Source organism: Callospermophilus lateralis, chromosome 6, assembly GCF_048772815.1.
Source record: "Callospermophilus lateralis isolate mCalLat2 chromosome 6, mCalLat2.hap1, whole genome shotgun sequence".
NCBI lineage: Eukaryota > Metazoa > Chordata > Mammalia > Rodentia > Sciuridae > Callospermophilus > Callospermophilus lateralis.
Window position 1 is genome coordinate 33016933 of NC_135310.1, and position 17097 is coordinate 33034029.

Genomic DNA, 17097 nt, shown 5'->3' on the forward strand with positions numbered 1-17097 from the left:
TCTTTCCAAGTACATCTTTGCTTATGTCTATCCTTGCTTTTTATAAATTATTATTCTAGTAAACACTCTGGAAAGTTGTAAAAACTTTGGTTTCATCCAAACTTACCTGAATGTTTTCTCCTTTTTCCCCTTCAAATCAAGCTTCAAATTACAAGTTTCTTTAATTCTAAACTATGATCATGCAAATGTTTTCTTATGATTTAGGCATTCATTCAACAAACACTTTTACCTATTATGGTTATACAGAAATAAAACAGATTTTTTTCAATGTCTTCACAGGGCATATATAGTAATGGGTTAGTTATAATATAACTATCATATTGGATAAACCTAAGGATCTAGAAGTATTTAATGATAAGGTGGAGAAATGGTAAGTACCAGGGAATCACATGCAATTTTAGAGCAGGGGACATAGTCAATCAGAAGGTGGTCTTTGAGTAAAGACCTGAAGGAAATACAGGACAAAAGGACTGCAGATGTCTGGGTGAAATTCTTCTCAAACAGAAAATGACAGTGAGGACAAAGGCTCTGTGGTGGGTGGGTGCAGGTATGTGTCAAGAATATGAAAGCGCCCAAGTTTGGCAGTGAGGAATGAAACACAAGATGGTAGAAGATGAGACAGTAGACAGCTTATGATCCCTGATTCATTCTCACAGGCCTTAGAGGCCATTGTTAAGGACAATAGTGCTAGAGATTTCTGGGAAGAGAAATCCAGCTGCTAGAGATTTCTGGGAAAAGAACATGCTCTGATTCTCAGTATCCTGTCAGCTACTGTGATGAAGTATCCTGAAGAGATATAAGGGCAAGAGATGCAGTTAGAGGTTGATGTCTCATCCAGGTGAGAAACTGATGACAACTGTGGCCTGGGTGGTAGTCCTGTGAGAGGTAATAAGTACCCGGGGCAGAAGCAGAGGCTCCATGTTGCACATGTTGATTGACAGCCTTTTCATCCAAGCAGGTATCGTGAATAGGCAAAGGGTGATAATTGTTTGGAGTTCAGGGGAGCACTGGGGGACGATACATAGAGTTTTATCGTTCTGACAAAATTCAACATTCAAAAGTAACTAGATATAAAAGAATAAAAAGGTAGTCTACATACTCAGTTTATTTTTAAATATATTTGTTGTATTCTCATAGGCCATGGTTGATTTTGCAATGATGTAAAACTCTCTGGAGTATTCCCACACAATATTCCACTCCAGTATTGTTAACTTGGAGGCTTTTGAAAAAGTTATGAATGAGCAGAATTTGGTCCAAAATTTGCCTTTGATTTGCATGTGAACAACAGATATGCAAAATGTCAATACACAAGATAATGAAGGAGCTGCTAAATCCAGTTCAGAAAAAAAATACTCTTATCTTCTTAGAAGATACTTATAAACTATGACCTAGAGCTTATCATAGGTACAATTCTGTTCATCTAAAGGGAACTTGCTCTAAATATTTTAATAAGCTTTTCTCTATTGTTAATGGTTTGTGTACCTTCTACTTGAATGAATGTAAAACACTCTGCAACCCTTATCTACCTTAGTAAACCATCCACTCTGAAGTACCAGTTTGTGACATTCGACTGTTGATCTCAGTTTAACTTAACTGCAAATTTTGCAACTTAGGCACAAAAGGAAAGGCTACATCAAGAGACCTAAACCCAAATTTCACATGACTTAAGATCAAAGTAAATACACACATAAAAACTCTACAAAATGGGAGGGTGAAGAAAATGAAAACATTTGCAAAGGGTATTTATTGAGAAATAGTAAAGATGTACATATTTTTACAAGCTTTTAATATTAATTTACATTTCTTTAAATTATGTAGGCCCCAATAATCTATACTTTACTAATACATAACAGAAACCCTTGACTTCGACTGTGAGATTTCCATAATGCTACCATAGTGGGGAGTCAAAATGCAACTTTGGCTCATGATGCTTAAGTTTGGTTTGAAAAGAAATACTAAATGCCATATTCACTGAGAATATAGGCTCGTCATAAATGTGCTGTACGAAGACAACTTCATAGTGGAACATGCGACTGACACTATTTTTAATCTCAGCTCACCAGAGAAGAAGGAAAAAAAATTAGAGACATTATCTATATTTTGTGCATAAACTGTACGATTCTAAGATATTATTTTTGCCTCTGAATTTGATCTATAATTTTTTTTTAGGGATAGAGAGTCTTAATCACAATATTACAGCCAGGCTACCTATATTGTTATTGAAATTACATGGTCTTGATAGTTTTATCATTCAACACAAGTTAGTTATCTTTCCTGGTAAGATATCAAAGTTTGTATATGGAGTAGACAAAAACCCAAACTGACTTACAATAAGGCACACCATTCTACTTGGAAATAGAACATGGGGACTACCAAATGGCTAATTTGTTTGTTTGTTTGTTGATTTATTTTATGTTTTTTTCTTTTTTTTCCTGACCAGAAAGAAAGCAGATTTTCTCTCCCTAAGGTGGGGCAGGAGAGTTCTAGTTTGAGCATGCCCCAAATCACAGGCTGCCCTGAGGATGGCTTGTTGACCTGCACCACTGTTGTGCTGGAAAAACTGTTCTCCATTAATCCTGCATTTAGGTGTCATGGTGGCAGCCTCTTCTGAATACATAATCAGAAAAAAAGATGTGTGTGAGAAACAGCACTGCAGAGGCCATGTCCCTTCCAGAGGTTTCTTTCTGCACCTGCAGGTTTAGCAGCATAAGAAGCCTTGCTTGTTTGTTATGGAGCAGAATTAAATTTTTGATATAATGCCACAGTTGTATTATTTAAATAAATGAGCTATAGTAAAAATAATTTTGTTTTATTCACAGTAATGAATATTTAAGGTTTTAGTGTGCAAAATAAATACTGAGAATCGACGCAACTCTTCCATTTTTAAACTGCTATTTTCAAGCCAAAGCAGAAGATTTATCTTTATTTATTATTAAAAGTCTTTCAACCATATTTTGCCTGCCATGGTACTTGGGGGCAGAAGTAGCCAAAACCCACAAAATTTAAGAATAAGTTTTATGAAATCACAATCTTATGCACAATTGGGATCTGATGATCTTTCTGCCCATCGTAAATGCGGCCTTCACATTCACTAAAGAAATGCAGGCTGACTACCTGGAGATATAAACTACTTCCATAATGAATGTTGTGATCTGTGAGCAAAGCGTTGACTTTAACTTGATCTACAGAAGCCTCAGTTGATGAACTGTCATGAACTAGCCTCTGGTTAGGAGCACTGATGAACAGCTGGATTTCACAATCCATATTACACTGCAGGTACAGACACCATTAGAATACTCCAGACTTCCAAGTCTTAAATTTCCACAAGGGAAATCATGTCACAGAAAATGATAGGAGAACCTGTATCGTGTTCCCAACAAGGGCTACACACCAAGAAGAAGAAGAAGAAAAAAAAAAAACAAACCCAAATCCATGCAAACACAACGATGACAGGTTCTCCCTGCAATGAATGCAACCCATTGTTCAGTAACAGTACAGGCGAAAACCAACATGCGCAAGTCTGCAATGGAGAGAGACTCAGTTGATGGGTTCAGTGAAATACCAGTGCATTTTCCTGTTGTAATTTGCTAATGCTGTCAAGTTCTGGCTCACTTGCTAATCTAATTTATGATGATATTCTAGGTAAAATATTCATAGACTCACTTCTTTCCTTGGGCCATCTGGGTCACCTGCCTTCCCTTACTGATGACATTTCATTTTTGCAATGGCATTGAGAATTAACATACTTAGCTATATTTCAAGCCATGTTCACTCAACTTAAATTTTAACCTATGTCCTTGGCATATACTAAAAAGGGTAAGGAAATAATTCCTAAAGATATACATGACAATATCTTCCTTGTAAGCAACTTACACACATCAAAAAGTCTCAAATTCAAAACTGTGCAAATTGTCACGAATATGGCTCTTAGTTTTCTTGGGTAGAACTGTAGAAAGGGTACTGAGAATTCAACAAACATGTTTCTTTCTAAGTAAATGTCCCACAGTCTCTCTCAAACCTGCTAATGATTGGGTGTACAAATAGTTGCCTCATACAATCACTGGAATTATTAAGAACCCAAATAAAACACAAGCTTTCTCTTATTCTTGTTGGTTTCTTATTGCCACATATACTTGGTTTCTTGTTGATGTAGTGTTAAAACATTGATAGCTTGAATTTTAAATTTGGTCATGTGAAGAATTATCACAAAGTTTGGTTTTTTTTTTTTTTTTTTTTGGTTTTTGTTTTTTGGTTTTCATTATCTACAGAGATTTTTAACCAAAGTTACATTGTAACACACAAACGCTGTCTTGTCTTTAAGGCACAACACGTCAGTATGAACATTCTGTTTGCCAAACTTAAAAAAAAAAAGACAATATTATATTCCCGTTTTCCCTCCCTCGACCCTCCCCAACAAATGAAAGAAAAATTGCATCCACTTTCAAAGTCAGCGGCTAATAAAGTCACAGTAAATTATTTTCATCAATAATTTACACAAATTACAGGTCTAGATAGGACTGTCCTTATACAGTCTTGAGTGCATTCCAATTCAGATTTTCTGGGCTAGGTAGGCTAAAGTCAGATTCAAACCTCAGGGCTGAGAAGAGATCCCATTTTGAGGAATGTTGGTGACCACCTTGTCAGACGGAGCATAGGTGTTGCTTCCCGGGAGGGTGAGGGGTCTTTGCTAAAGCTGTGAATTCCAGTTAGGACTCTTTCTCTGTGCATAGCAATCTCCACAGATTTGTTTTAGAAATCATTAAAGTGTTGTAGATGTAAGACCATAGAGTTTCCTTTCTGTAGCACTAAAGTTTAATTCCATTCAGCAACCTGAATTCTTCATTCCGGAATTTCCATTCCAAATACGATTTCATCCTTTAAGACAATTTATATGTGTAGAGCCAGAGGCATTGAATCACACACATAAAAATTCAGTGTACTTGAAATGTAAAAAAAAAAAAAAAAAAACAACAAAAACAAAAACAAAAAACAAAACAAAACAAAACAAAAAAAAAACGTATCTCCAGCTAGAGAACACAGTTACAAATATTCTAATTCCAGTGCTTGATGTAGAGCCAAGAGGTCCGAGTGACTTGATATCCTCCAGAAGGGCATGTTGTGCTGTGTGGGCAAGAGAAGGAGGGATGGGAGAGAGAGAGAGGCAGGAGTGAAGAACAGAGAGATCATAGCCATTGTTTCAAGGAAGCAGCTGCACACAAGGATGTGCAGTCCACCCAGGTTTAAGGCAGGGAGTTTAATGGAGGGATGATCATATTTGAAGGTTTGGCAGAACCAAGGTGGCATTGTCAAAGTAACAGAGAAATAGATCTGAACTGGATTTTAAAAAATTTATTTTTTTAGTTGTAGATGGACAAAATATCTTTTTTTTATTTATTTTTATGTGGTGCTGAGGATCTAAAACAAGGCCTCATGCATGCAAGGCAAGTGCTCTACCACTGAATTTTAATGATAAAAGCTGAATTTTAATGATAAAAGAAGAAAATATTGAAATTTTACATAGTTTAATATTTGCAAAGTAGCATTACCAACCTCAGAATCTGGAAAAACAAGCATCAAACTCCTACTTGGCTGACGGAAATCAAGCTCTGATAGGGACCTCACTCCTAAAGGTCCATCTCTCAGCTAAAAAACTAAGATAACTACAAACTTCCTAAGCCCTTTTGTGTATTTGAGAGAAAAACAGTGAATTCCTTTCCATGTTTAAAAAAAAAGAAAGTGCACTTCAGCAACTGACAAGATGAAAGTATTATAATGTAAATTTGGGCTGAAGACATATCCAGAATATAGATGTAAGGAATATATTCATGTACACAATGGAAACACATATATACATATATATGGAAAAGGTATTTTATAAATAAATTAAGCATCATAATACTCATTACTGCTATATTACATTCTTTTCTGCTCCATATTTTGGCCACTAACCACATGTGGCTATCAGGCACTTGGTTAGTCCAGTTTAAAATGCATACTAAATTGCAAAAACTTAGAATAAGGAAAAGAAGTAAGAATATCACATCAATCAGTGATTTTTATATAGATTGGGTATTTATGATAATGTTTGGCATATGTTGGGTTAATTAAAATGTATTATTAAAATTAACTCTAGCTGTCTCTTTTTACTTGTATTTAACAAGGTTTCTAGAAAATTTGAAAATTACATTTATTTCTCACATTATATGCTTGTATAGGAGAATGCAAGTACGTTCCTGCACTTTGAGATTTCTTCTTAAATTTCTCAAAGTATGTTTTATGTCAAATTAGAGCACAGAAATTCACCTGGAAGTAACATTTTTTAAAATTCAGCTCAGATCTATTTGTAATAACAAAACAATATTTAATATTTCTGCACATGCGATTACTGCTACATCCAAAGAAAAGCATGCATTTTGGGTACCAGCGAAACCAACCACCTGTGTTCCAAAGTAGAATTTTAAGCCTTCACCATCACCAAAACTGCATCTACATAAACAACCATTTGAAACAGCATTCTATTGGATATTCTTATCCATTTGGAGTCACACTTTTTCTCCTGAAATTTCAGGTATAAACCAGAAGGTATAGAAATGATTTACCAAGACTAGCCTTCTTACCAGGCATCACCAAAGGTGACTTGATAAGTTTTAACTTTCAAAGACTTATCCTGTTTTAAGTTTGGAAAAAAATGAATTTTATTAGTTTTGACCTAGACAGACACGGATTTCACACAGGCTAAAAATCATGTACACATTTGCTGGGGTGGCCCAACCACTGCCTGCTTTTGGTTGTGCTTAATTATGGTGCCAATATGAAAAATCAAAACAATGTGAACTCAGGACAAGGACAAACTCCAGGAGACACTTCAATCGTGTGTGACTGGGAGCATTTCAAGGAGTAGTCAACAATGCAGGCTGTGTTACTTAAGGCTGCAAGCCTGACCTCCTGCAGAATGTCCTTGGAGCTCCTGTGCTGTCTTGGGTCACTGACACTGCTAATTAAAACCTAGGTGCTCTACAGGACCAGAGTCTGCACCAGCTCCCTTCCTGGGACAGAAAAGCAGGGGGGATTTCAAGTATGGCTGCCAACACTGTCCCCAAACTTTTCAAATCAAGTGGAAGTACTTTCCTCTTCCTCCATGTTCCTTGACTTGAACTGATCAGCAACATAGATCATTTCCTCTCCCTTTCTACTATAACCATAAACTCTTATATAAAACTGTTTATGCTGTCTTTTTGGGAAAAAAATTAGGAAACAGAACTCAGGTAAACCTTCCATCTAATAAGGATTTATTAGATGACATTTTAAATCACCTCAGGATAGTAAGATTTTTCTATGTAAAACAAACATTAAAAGATGATATGTTACTGCTTAAAAATACAAATTATTTTGTGTTTTCTATAAATTCTATCACTTTTATCTTGGCTAGATAACGTTTTGCTATCATTCAGTGAAGGAAGTAATAGACCTCAGTGTTGTACTGACTGATAGAATTGGTGGAGGGGGGCAATCCTGGTATCATTCTCCTTTTGATGTCCAACCAGCCACCTAATGTTTTTTTAATTGTCTTCATTTCTTCTTCAGAAATATGGGCCGATAAACAGCTTAATTAAATACTTAGGGCCTATGAGATCTTCTGAATATGTACAAAGCCAGATGCTTGGCTTCAATTAGGTACCAATGGCTCATCCAAACGGATGAGTATCTTCTGGAAGATGTGAGACAAGTTGGCACAAAAGAACAGAGTAATACATGCCATTTCCTATAGAGCTTATTAAAGTCTCTTACAACCATTTTTTTTCTTCTGCTATTAAATCTACCCCCAGCATTTATCATCATGGGGCAACACCTTTTTCTAGGTGATCTCAAGGACTCTATGGCACAAAGCACTCTAATCATTTTTCTATGAGCTGATTAAACTTATTTATCTTGTTGAGTTTCGTGAGCTTAAAAACAGTTTTCTCCCCATCTGCCTTAAGAACTGTGGGGTCATATGTTTCTGTGTGCATGGTATGTGTTTGTGTACCGTATATATACATATACGCACACACAAATCTGTAATTATTATACATTAATTTATATCCACACAAACAAATATAAATTTTCCTACATTTCCTATCAAATTTCAGGCAAAAAATGCTAGACTCCAAATGGTTTTTTTTGAAAGTAAGTATTGACTCTCTCATGCTCTTATCGCTTGCATCTGTATATTTAAATCAATTGTCAAGCTGCCACTGGGCCAAACTACAGGAATGCAAACAAAAAGGCTTGCATTAGAAGTACCACACCAACATTGTTTGAGACAGGTTACCTTTTTTGCTGCCTGTTCTTCTTCTACACCATCCCCAATTACAACATATACTACTTTTCTGCCAAACCTTTGCATTATTCGTTCAAAGCAACTTTCTTTTCCTGGAAGATAAATAAGATAAAGTTCAGAGTGAAGTTACCTGGTTAGCAGCATGTTCTTCATCTCGGCCATCTCCAATCACAACATAAGTTATGTTAGTGCCAAATCTGGACACTATACGCTCAAAACAGCTTTCCTTGCCTGAAAAACAATGCACTGTTTATTCTTCCAGCCATTGCATTCAGTAATCTAAAGATGCATAAAGTATTGAGTTAATATCTCTTTGACATCACTCGAGCTAGCTTACAATCTCTGGGTTGATGAAATTAACACACGTGTGTGAATAACATAACCCTTGAGATTACTAAACAAATGCATTTTATGGTTCAAGTAAGTCAGTAGGGTTAAGTGTTTGACCTAGAGAAATTGTTAGTATGTTTTATTCCACTGAAAGTGTATTGAAACAACTTTAATTCCATAAACATTGTCTAATCATTTCAAGTAAGCATAGACAGTCAACTGAATATATTCTTATGGGAAATTTAAGTTTCACTTTGAAGATTCAATACTAAGATGTGGATTTACTCTGATACACCTCTCCTTTTTTCAAGTGGGTAGGATCTAATATGTTCATTAATTATACTAAGGATGCTGTCCAATTGGGCCACAGCCTGATGACACTAGCATCCTCTGATTATACTTACAAAAATACATCATGGAATCCCTGCATGTTCTTTGCTTTTATGATACTGGTATTATTCTCTGAATTTTATTCCCAGAAAGTCCATATGGCCATGGCTATTTTCACCTTTTTTCTTAATCTGATAGTGCAGAACTCCAAAAACTACTAGCTTCAAGGGAAAAATTAAAATGATTTTTTAGACTAAATATAAGGAATAATTTAGCCAATAAAAAGGAATCTGGTCCTTAACTAAAATGTTTACTCTAGTATAAAATTATTTAAGTTGTCAAAAAGCAAAATCATATTCTCTATATGAATGTTGCTAGCATACATACATACATTTATATGAAAAGAATGCATGGGGCTGGGACCTGGGCTCTGAATTGTAGTGCTATGACAATGTAGCATTTGCTTTCTGAAAGCTTGGCTCACTTGAACTGTCCTCCGGAAACAGCTGCAACTGGGGGCTCCTTGTGCCAGCGCCAATATCAGCCCTCCAAAAGGCTCAGGGAAGGCTATTTTTGGTGGGGGATTTTAGGATTTTAAACTTCTCTTGTCAAGGTGCCAAAGTCCAAGTCTGTTGACCTTCAGGGCACATTACACAACCTATTTATTTTCCCAGGCATTTCCTTGACAGACAGTGGAATACATGTGCTGTTTTAACTCTTGTAAGATGGACTTGATGAAGTTTTTGAACATACATTAGAAGTCTGACTCTGCAGAATACCCTTGAAGTCAAAGATGGCTCTACCTACAGATATAAACTAAATAAACAAGTTGCAGTCCTTTGGTTGCTACTACGCATTTTTGGAAATGTGGATTCTGGCCAATGATGTATTAACAATATTCCAATTATGTTTTCTGATTCATGAAATCTTCATTTCTTTCTGGATTTTTTTATTTTGGATCCTAGTTGAATCTATGTGAGACTCTCCTGTAATGACAAAATCGCTTTTTTTATTTTAGATCTGGATTCCTGCACATGCAAGGAGGCAATAGTATATCCCATACCAATTAGACAAATAAATATTACGGATGGCAAGATTATATATTATTTAGATAGCACGTTCTGTAATACTCTATGAACTATATGGAATGAATCAGAACTACTGAGATCCTGAATTCACCATCCAAAAATGCTCATAAAATTCACACGTGTGTAATGAGTTGTATGCAGGGTATCTTGTTATGAGAACTTTGTCCATTTTGCGATGTTCTAAAATTAAAATTGATGGAAAGGAAACCATGCAGAGACATTCATTAAGAACCACCCCCCAAGCACAGATGTGAGCACATTCCATATATAATTTTAAAGAATTTCCTTACCTATTTTAGTTGCACTGTAAATATTCTCAATGGGGAAAGCACCTCCTAAGCTATAGAGCAGGACCTTTGCAAGTGCTGGGATCAGCTGGGTCGTCGTTACCAAGACATTTACACAATTACTCCTGAAATAAGGAGGAAATATCTGTATATGTATCTGTTTTCTAACACTAAATAACTTCTAGTAGCACAGATTTAAAATTGTTATTGTGGTCTCTAAATTCTATAGTAAATGGCCCCTTTTGATAGTCAACAGTCCTTGCCTATTACCAGGCAATCCCCAAATAATGACAGACTATTAAAAATCATGCACAACCATCACTAAACTGTGACACTTAAGTTCTATATAATATTTTGTTAGAAAAAAAGATGCTATTCAAGGTCATATGTAGATAAATGCTACAGAATAAAATCAAGGTGAGATAAAACAAAACTAAGGATTTTCAACTTTAGAGATACAGTTTTGAAATGAAGTGTCTATTTATACTATGGAATATTTGGAGTTATATCACCTTGTTTTTAACTACAAACACTGTATGAGTTTGTGTATGTGTTTATAAGACAGAATTTGTAAAAAAAAAAAAAAAAAGAACAAGACAAATATAAGGAAGAATATGAAAAGTAAAGCTTCAATTATTAATTAGTCACCATCGATAACCACTTTCTCTGTTTTTTGAATTTATTTTCATTGTTTCTATTTGTATACATATTTTCTCATTCAGATCATACTATATATGCAAGTTGTTACTTTCTTTCCTTTCTTTCTTTACTAAGCCTAACAACTTATTCTGTAGCCCCTATTTTCCAACAAAACAAAATAGGTGGGTGTACCATGTATTTTTTTCATTTTTTTAACTTTAAAAAAAATTTTTTTTACCATATATTTTTGAAGTCCAGTTTTGATGTTTAACATGGCTTTCAATTTTTCAATGCTATAAATAATGCTTATTAAATTTCTTCTACACCTTGTATTATTTCTTCCAGTTGATAGTCATAGAAGAATAAGGGTCAGAGGGTAAATTCAAAAAAAAGCACATGTTTTTTTTCTGATATTCCTGACATTTTGTGAAGACTACAATAAAATAATATATGTAAATAGCTTAGAAATTTTCATAGTATTTGACTATTCAACATGTATTGATTTCTTCTCCATCCCTTCCTTTTTATGACTGTATTTTTTAAAATAACATACGAATATATTATACAAACTATATACATATATGTGTATATATATTTTATATATATGTGTGTATTTATATAAAATATATATATATACACACACATATACACATATAAACCTATACGATAATGAAACAATCTGTTTTTTACTCTCTAGAAGACATCTTTTAGAAATAATAAAAGCTTTTAACCTCCTCCTCAGAGAAATGCACATTCCACTACCCATGGCAGTTTCACAGGTTCAGGAGCCTCATGTCCCTGCCGCACTGAGTTTTGGTCTTCATATCAGCAGTTACGGAAAATAACAGGCAGCAAGTCCCATTGTTAAGCAGCTTCAGTTGTTTGACACTTCTTCCCTACATTGTATTACACTGTCCTGTCCTAGGATCCCACTCATTCCAACTCTTTATAGACACAGACCATGCGTGACTGTTCTTCCCACAAGCTCTCTGGCTGCTCCAGTGGTTGTTTTCATGTGATTCCTGCCGCTCTGCTCCCTGCTACCCCCAACTGCCATCACCATTTAGACTTTCTGTTCACAGTGCAGTTCTTGATCATGTCACAGGGTCAGAAGCCACGTGCCAGGCTTGACACATACCCATTTACTTTCAAGTTCTCAATACCGGATTCTCATTTTACTCTGCCAAGATTTTTATGTATCTTCAAACAGTCCAAATAATATCTCTTTCTGTATATGTTCTGTTACCCACATATTTGCTAAGCTTGCTTTTTTTTTTTTTTACCTATTCATTAAAGTTGGAATTAAAACTATAGAATAGGAAAGTACAAAGATTAATCCCACCCACCAACAATCACTTTCCAGGTTCATATTACTTTACAAATTAACATTTATGGCAAATAAAAGTACTTCAACAACTTACAAAACTATTTAAATTTATTATCTACTTAACAAGTCAGTATGTCACTGGTAAGTTCAAACAACACAGAGATTAGAATTTTTCCAAGAGCTTTCTCTTGCTTTTTCTAGTGTACTGAAGTTATGTATGTTATCTATTATGGTCTAAAAGTCCTAACACAAGCATTTTTTAAAAAAATAAACAGTACTGTCTTGTTTTTGTCATTATCCCTTGTACTCTGTCACCAAAAGAGTGCTCTCATTTTTATTATAAATCATGTGACCTTTCTGTATGGTTATCAGTGGTTCTGAGGAGACAAAAGGAAAGATGTAATCTCCTGGTTATTCTGAGAAGAAAAAGCGGCTGTCCCTCAATGCCAACACACACACACACACACACACACACACACACACACACATACACACACACATGCAGAAATCACTGGATTCAGTGAACTAATTCCTCTGAATTCCAAATTAGCCTAAAAATTAATTTTTTTTAATCTAAGTTGTGCTATTAGACCTCAGTCTCCCATATAATTAAAATAGAAAGGGCATTGATCCCACTTACCTAGTACTTATAATTGATAAAGACTTTAGTGCATTTGTTAGCCAGGAATCTGTCAGGCCTTCAATTTCTGCCCTTAACTGCAGCCATGCATCCCTCTTGGCAGGGCCAAGGAGTCCTGCAACATCAAAAAGCAAGACAGAGTCAGGAGCTGAATATATCCACAAGAATATAAGTTTGGTGTCCCTTCTCTCTGGCATTGATAATTTTTATTTCAATTTATATAAAAATGGAAAGACAAACAGACATATCAATATTGATCTTCATTGCAAAACTGATTATTCACTCACTCATTCATTCAATGAATATCTACTAGACAACATCTAGGGGTCAGGCACTAAACTAAACAACAGGGACAGAACACTGCAAAAGTGGCCCCCAGTTTCTGCCATGTCTGGGCATCTGCCACCAGAAGATCTTTGCAGCCCTCAGGCATGGGTACCACTCCAAGAGGCTGGAACCCATTGGGTCTGGAGGAGTGGTGGGCTCCAACAGCCATGGGTGACAAACCTCAAATATTATGGTTGCCTAAAGAGATTTAGCTTCTCAGTAATCACAATCATTTCCACTGTGAAATAGAAATAGTGGCATTATCATACATAGCAATTAGAATTTTTCTAAAAGTAGTGCTAGAACTATTATATATATATATATATATATATATATATATATATATATATATATATATATATATTAATTAAAACCTGTGTTTGCAATCCTGAAATATATGGCACTTTATAGATAATGGTGGAAAATTACATTGATGTTATGATAAGAAGTAGGCATGCTAATTTTTATTTTCAAAAGATGCAGCTTTTGTTTCATGATAAAACAAAATTATATAAAATCCAGACAAAAGGGAGGTTTCTGATTTAAATTGTATTTCAGAATCCTGGGAGCTCAAATACAGGTGGACGATTTTTAAAGTAAAATTTAAACTTTCAAGCAAGTCTCACTTGTCCTCATTGTAATAAAGAAATACTGATGTATAACAGAAAATGGACTTTTATGTGGCTGCTTAAACTTTCTAAGACAAAAGATTATTTCTTTGCAGTTTTGTTGATTTTAAAATAATTCTAATAATACCCTGAAAGGGATATTATATGACTTTCCTTAAGAAGTCAGAAAATAGTTATCATTCAGGTATGTCATTCTTTCCTTATTTTCTTTATTTTTTATTTATCATTTTAAAAAAGTTTTCATGTTTTAGTAACTTATTTTTTTATTAGAGCTTCATAGTTTTATATAATAATTGGGTTCATTCCAGCAAACTCACACATGCATAGAATTCGATTTCAGATCCTCTCCCTTTCCCTTTCTATTGTCCCCCTCCAGAACTTCATCTTTATGCATAGGTAAAAAGAACCAATCAAATATAAATAAATAGACTAGTGAAAGGAAGTCTAGTAGAGGAAGGAGAATGTTATATTTACTTTAAAAATAAGCATATTACCTACAATTGATTTTAACTGGAAATTCCATTTATTTGATTTTACAAAAGTGTCTTGTGACCTGGGCACAGTGGCAAACACCTGTAATCCCAGCAGCTCGGGAGGCTGAGGCAGGAAGATCACGAGTTCAAAGCCAGCTTCAGCAATTTAGTGAAGGCCTAAGTAACTCAGAGAGGCCTGTCTCTAAATAAAATATATTACAAAAAAGGCTGGGGATGTGGCTCAGTGGTTAAGTGCCCCTGGGCTCAATACACACACACACACACACAAAAAAAAAAAAAAAAAAAAAAAAAAAAAAATCTTGTGAAGAGCATTGGAGTGAATTGGGAAACAGGAATTACAACCTAGAACTCTGGGCCAGGTAGGACTCTGCAGAGTCTTCAGGGTCCAATTTCCTATTTGAAAATGAAGGTCTCCACTGGTTCTAACATTAAAATTATCCATGGTTCTACATTTTTTGTTCTCCTATAGTTCTGAGTACTCACTGAGCATCCATAATGAGTTTTAGTACTGGACAGATACAAGGTGAAACAAAACACAGCCCCGCCCTCAGGATGTGTATGCATGGATGTGAGATGCATATTACACACAGAATTTCATTTACTACACTGTATTCTATGACACATATGAATATACACAGGTGTAGTATGCATGCATATATTTAGTTGCATCATTCCCTTTTGAATTTTGGATTATGATCTTCAAATATCATTTCTTTTATAAGAGAAACAAATAACCTGTGGGAAGAATTTTACGTGATCTCATAACTAATACTAAGAATCTTGTTGACCTAAAATTAATCTCAATAATACAGAACACACAGGTTTATTACATACAGAAACATATGTGGATCTTAGTTTTGGTATCACTCTAAGACATATGGATGAGGGGGTTGGGGATATAACTTAGTTGGTAGAGTGCTTGCCTCGCTTGCACAAGGCCCTGGGTTCAATCCCCAGCACCACCACAAAAAAAAAAAAAAAAAAAAAAAGACATTGATGAATATAATATGGTTTAGATATTAACTACAGAGTATTTAAACTTTAAAAAATCATGATAATCTAAGTTAACACTATACCATATGTGGGAAAGAGATACTATCAGATAATCTGATTTTTTCAAAAGGGAAAAATAGACTTGTTGAACATTTTTGAAATGATACAACTCTTTTATATTTGTTCTAACTTAAATACCCTGCTGCAAATCTTGTCCGAACATCTGAGTACACAGTTTCACAAAGAATGCCCAATTCTTTGACAGAGGAGTTTTATTCTGTAGTTAAAATTTCCCCAACAATTCTAAGAAACTAAAAAATTCAGGATGAAAGTTATTCAACATGAACTTCTGCAGCTTTATTTTACAGTATCACCATCTCTACCATGGACTGCGGCTGAATCTACCTATTCCCATGGTGCACTTATTAGATGAAATAAGACACACATACCTCCAACATTGTTCTTGTAGGTGTTATATAATTCTTTCACTCTTCTGTAACGAAAAGCCAACTTCCTCATCCAGTCCACTCCTCCTCTTACACCTGTTGGCAAACAAAGGTTTGCACTACTTGCAGCTGCATGGAAGCCATCAGTTGCAAAACTGTAGGTACTGCAACACCCAAAATACATTAAAAAGAAATAAAAGAAATAATTACATGTGCAAAACTCCATAGCCGAATTTCAGTAGGAAACAGCATACTGAAAGGCACGGCTTACCTTAAGTCTTGTCCATTATCATCAGAGGAAACATCATCTATATGAACTTGATCACATTCCTGTTAAAAACATGAGAGATGTTACTTGTTTTCACATGACACTTGTCACCATGTGACACAAAGGTGTCCATTATTCCTTGTGATTAGCCTATGGCCAGAAGATGGCAGCATTTGCCCATCCATCCCACCAATCCTATGCTTATTCTTTTTTGCTGGGAAATGGTACCTTTTCTACTCTGTAAAATCGGAATCCAGAGGCATAACATTAGAAGGGTTCTGAAAACATGTAGTATGAGGGGTTTTGTAGGGCAATTTACAAAATAAGTTTAATCTTCAAATCATCGATTAGGAGTGAAGATTTACCACCCTACTTGTGCTATAAACTCCAAGGAAAATATAATTCAGGTGAGTATATCCACATAATATTGATGTGACCTGAAGTTAGTATATACTCAGAAAAAGTAGGTGTTGGGATTTGATTCCTCTTTGCTAAGAGTCTTGTAATATCTTCAAATAATCAGAAAAGGTACAGTGAAATATTATATGATCTGAAGGTGAAATGTGAATAAGGAATTTAAAATACCAAACTCTGAGAAGAATAAATCAAGAATTAATAATAATATATTATACCTTATAATAAGTAAATAACCCCAGACTAGATAGGGATTAGCCTTTGGGGCCTCTTTTATCTCCCCCAAATTAATTAATCATATTCACAGATTCTAACTCTATGCATAATATTTTACCATTCAAAATCTCTCTCTCTCTCTCTTCCCCCCCCCCTCTCTATTTAAATCATTTCATTTCAAAATAGGCCATACTAAGCAAAAGCTTTACAGGTGTTATTCAAATTCATTATGGGATAGGAAGTATCCATAGTCAAAGTGTCTAGTCTCTAGCTGTCTACATAGCACATATCATCCTGTTTCGTTGACTTGGGCTTCTTTTAAACTATAAAACTCAGTAACAGGGCCTAA

At 35.0% G+C, this 17097-nt stretch overlaps 1 protein-coding gene across 5 annotated transcripts in view; it reads right to left on the bottom strand.

The window, feature by feature from the left end:
* Positions 1-4392: 4392 nt before the first annotated feature.
* Eya4 (EYA transcriptional coactivator and phosphatase 4) overlaps positions 4393-17097 on the bottom strand; it is a 258627-nt gene continuing 245922 nt past the window's right edge. For all 5 annotated transcript variants that reach the window (XM_076858240.2, XM_076858239.2, XM_076858238.2 and 2 more), the window contains 6 exons: positions 16122-16180; positions 15854-16014; positions 12962-13076; positions 10359-10480; positions 8312-8412; positions 4393-5121 (listed from right to left, as the gene is read on the bottom strand). In XM_076858240.2, coding sequence (XP_076714355.1) covers positions 5041-5121; positions 8312-8412; positions 10359-10480; positions 12962-13076; positions 15854-16014; positions 16122-16180 — 639 coding nt within the window. In that variant the 3' untranslated portion in view covers positions 4393-5040. The remainder of the gene's footprint in view (positions 5122-8311; positions 8413-10358; positions 10481-12961; positions 13077-15853; positions 16015-16121; positions 16181-17097) is intronic.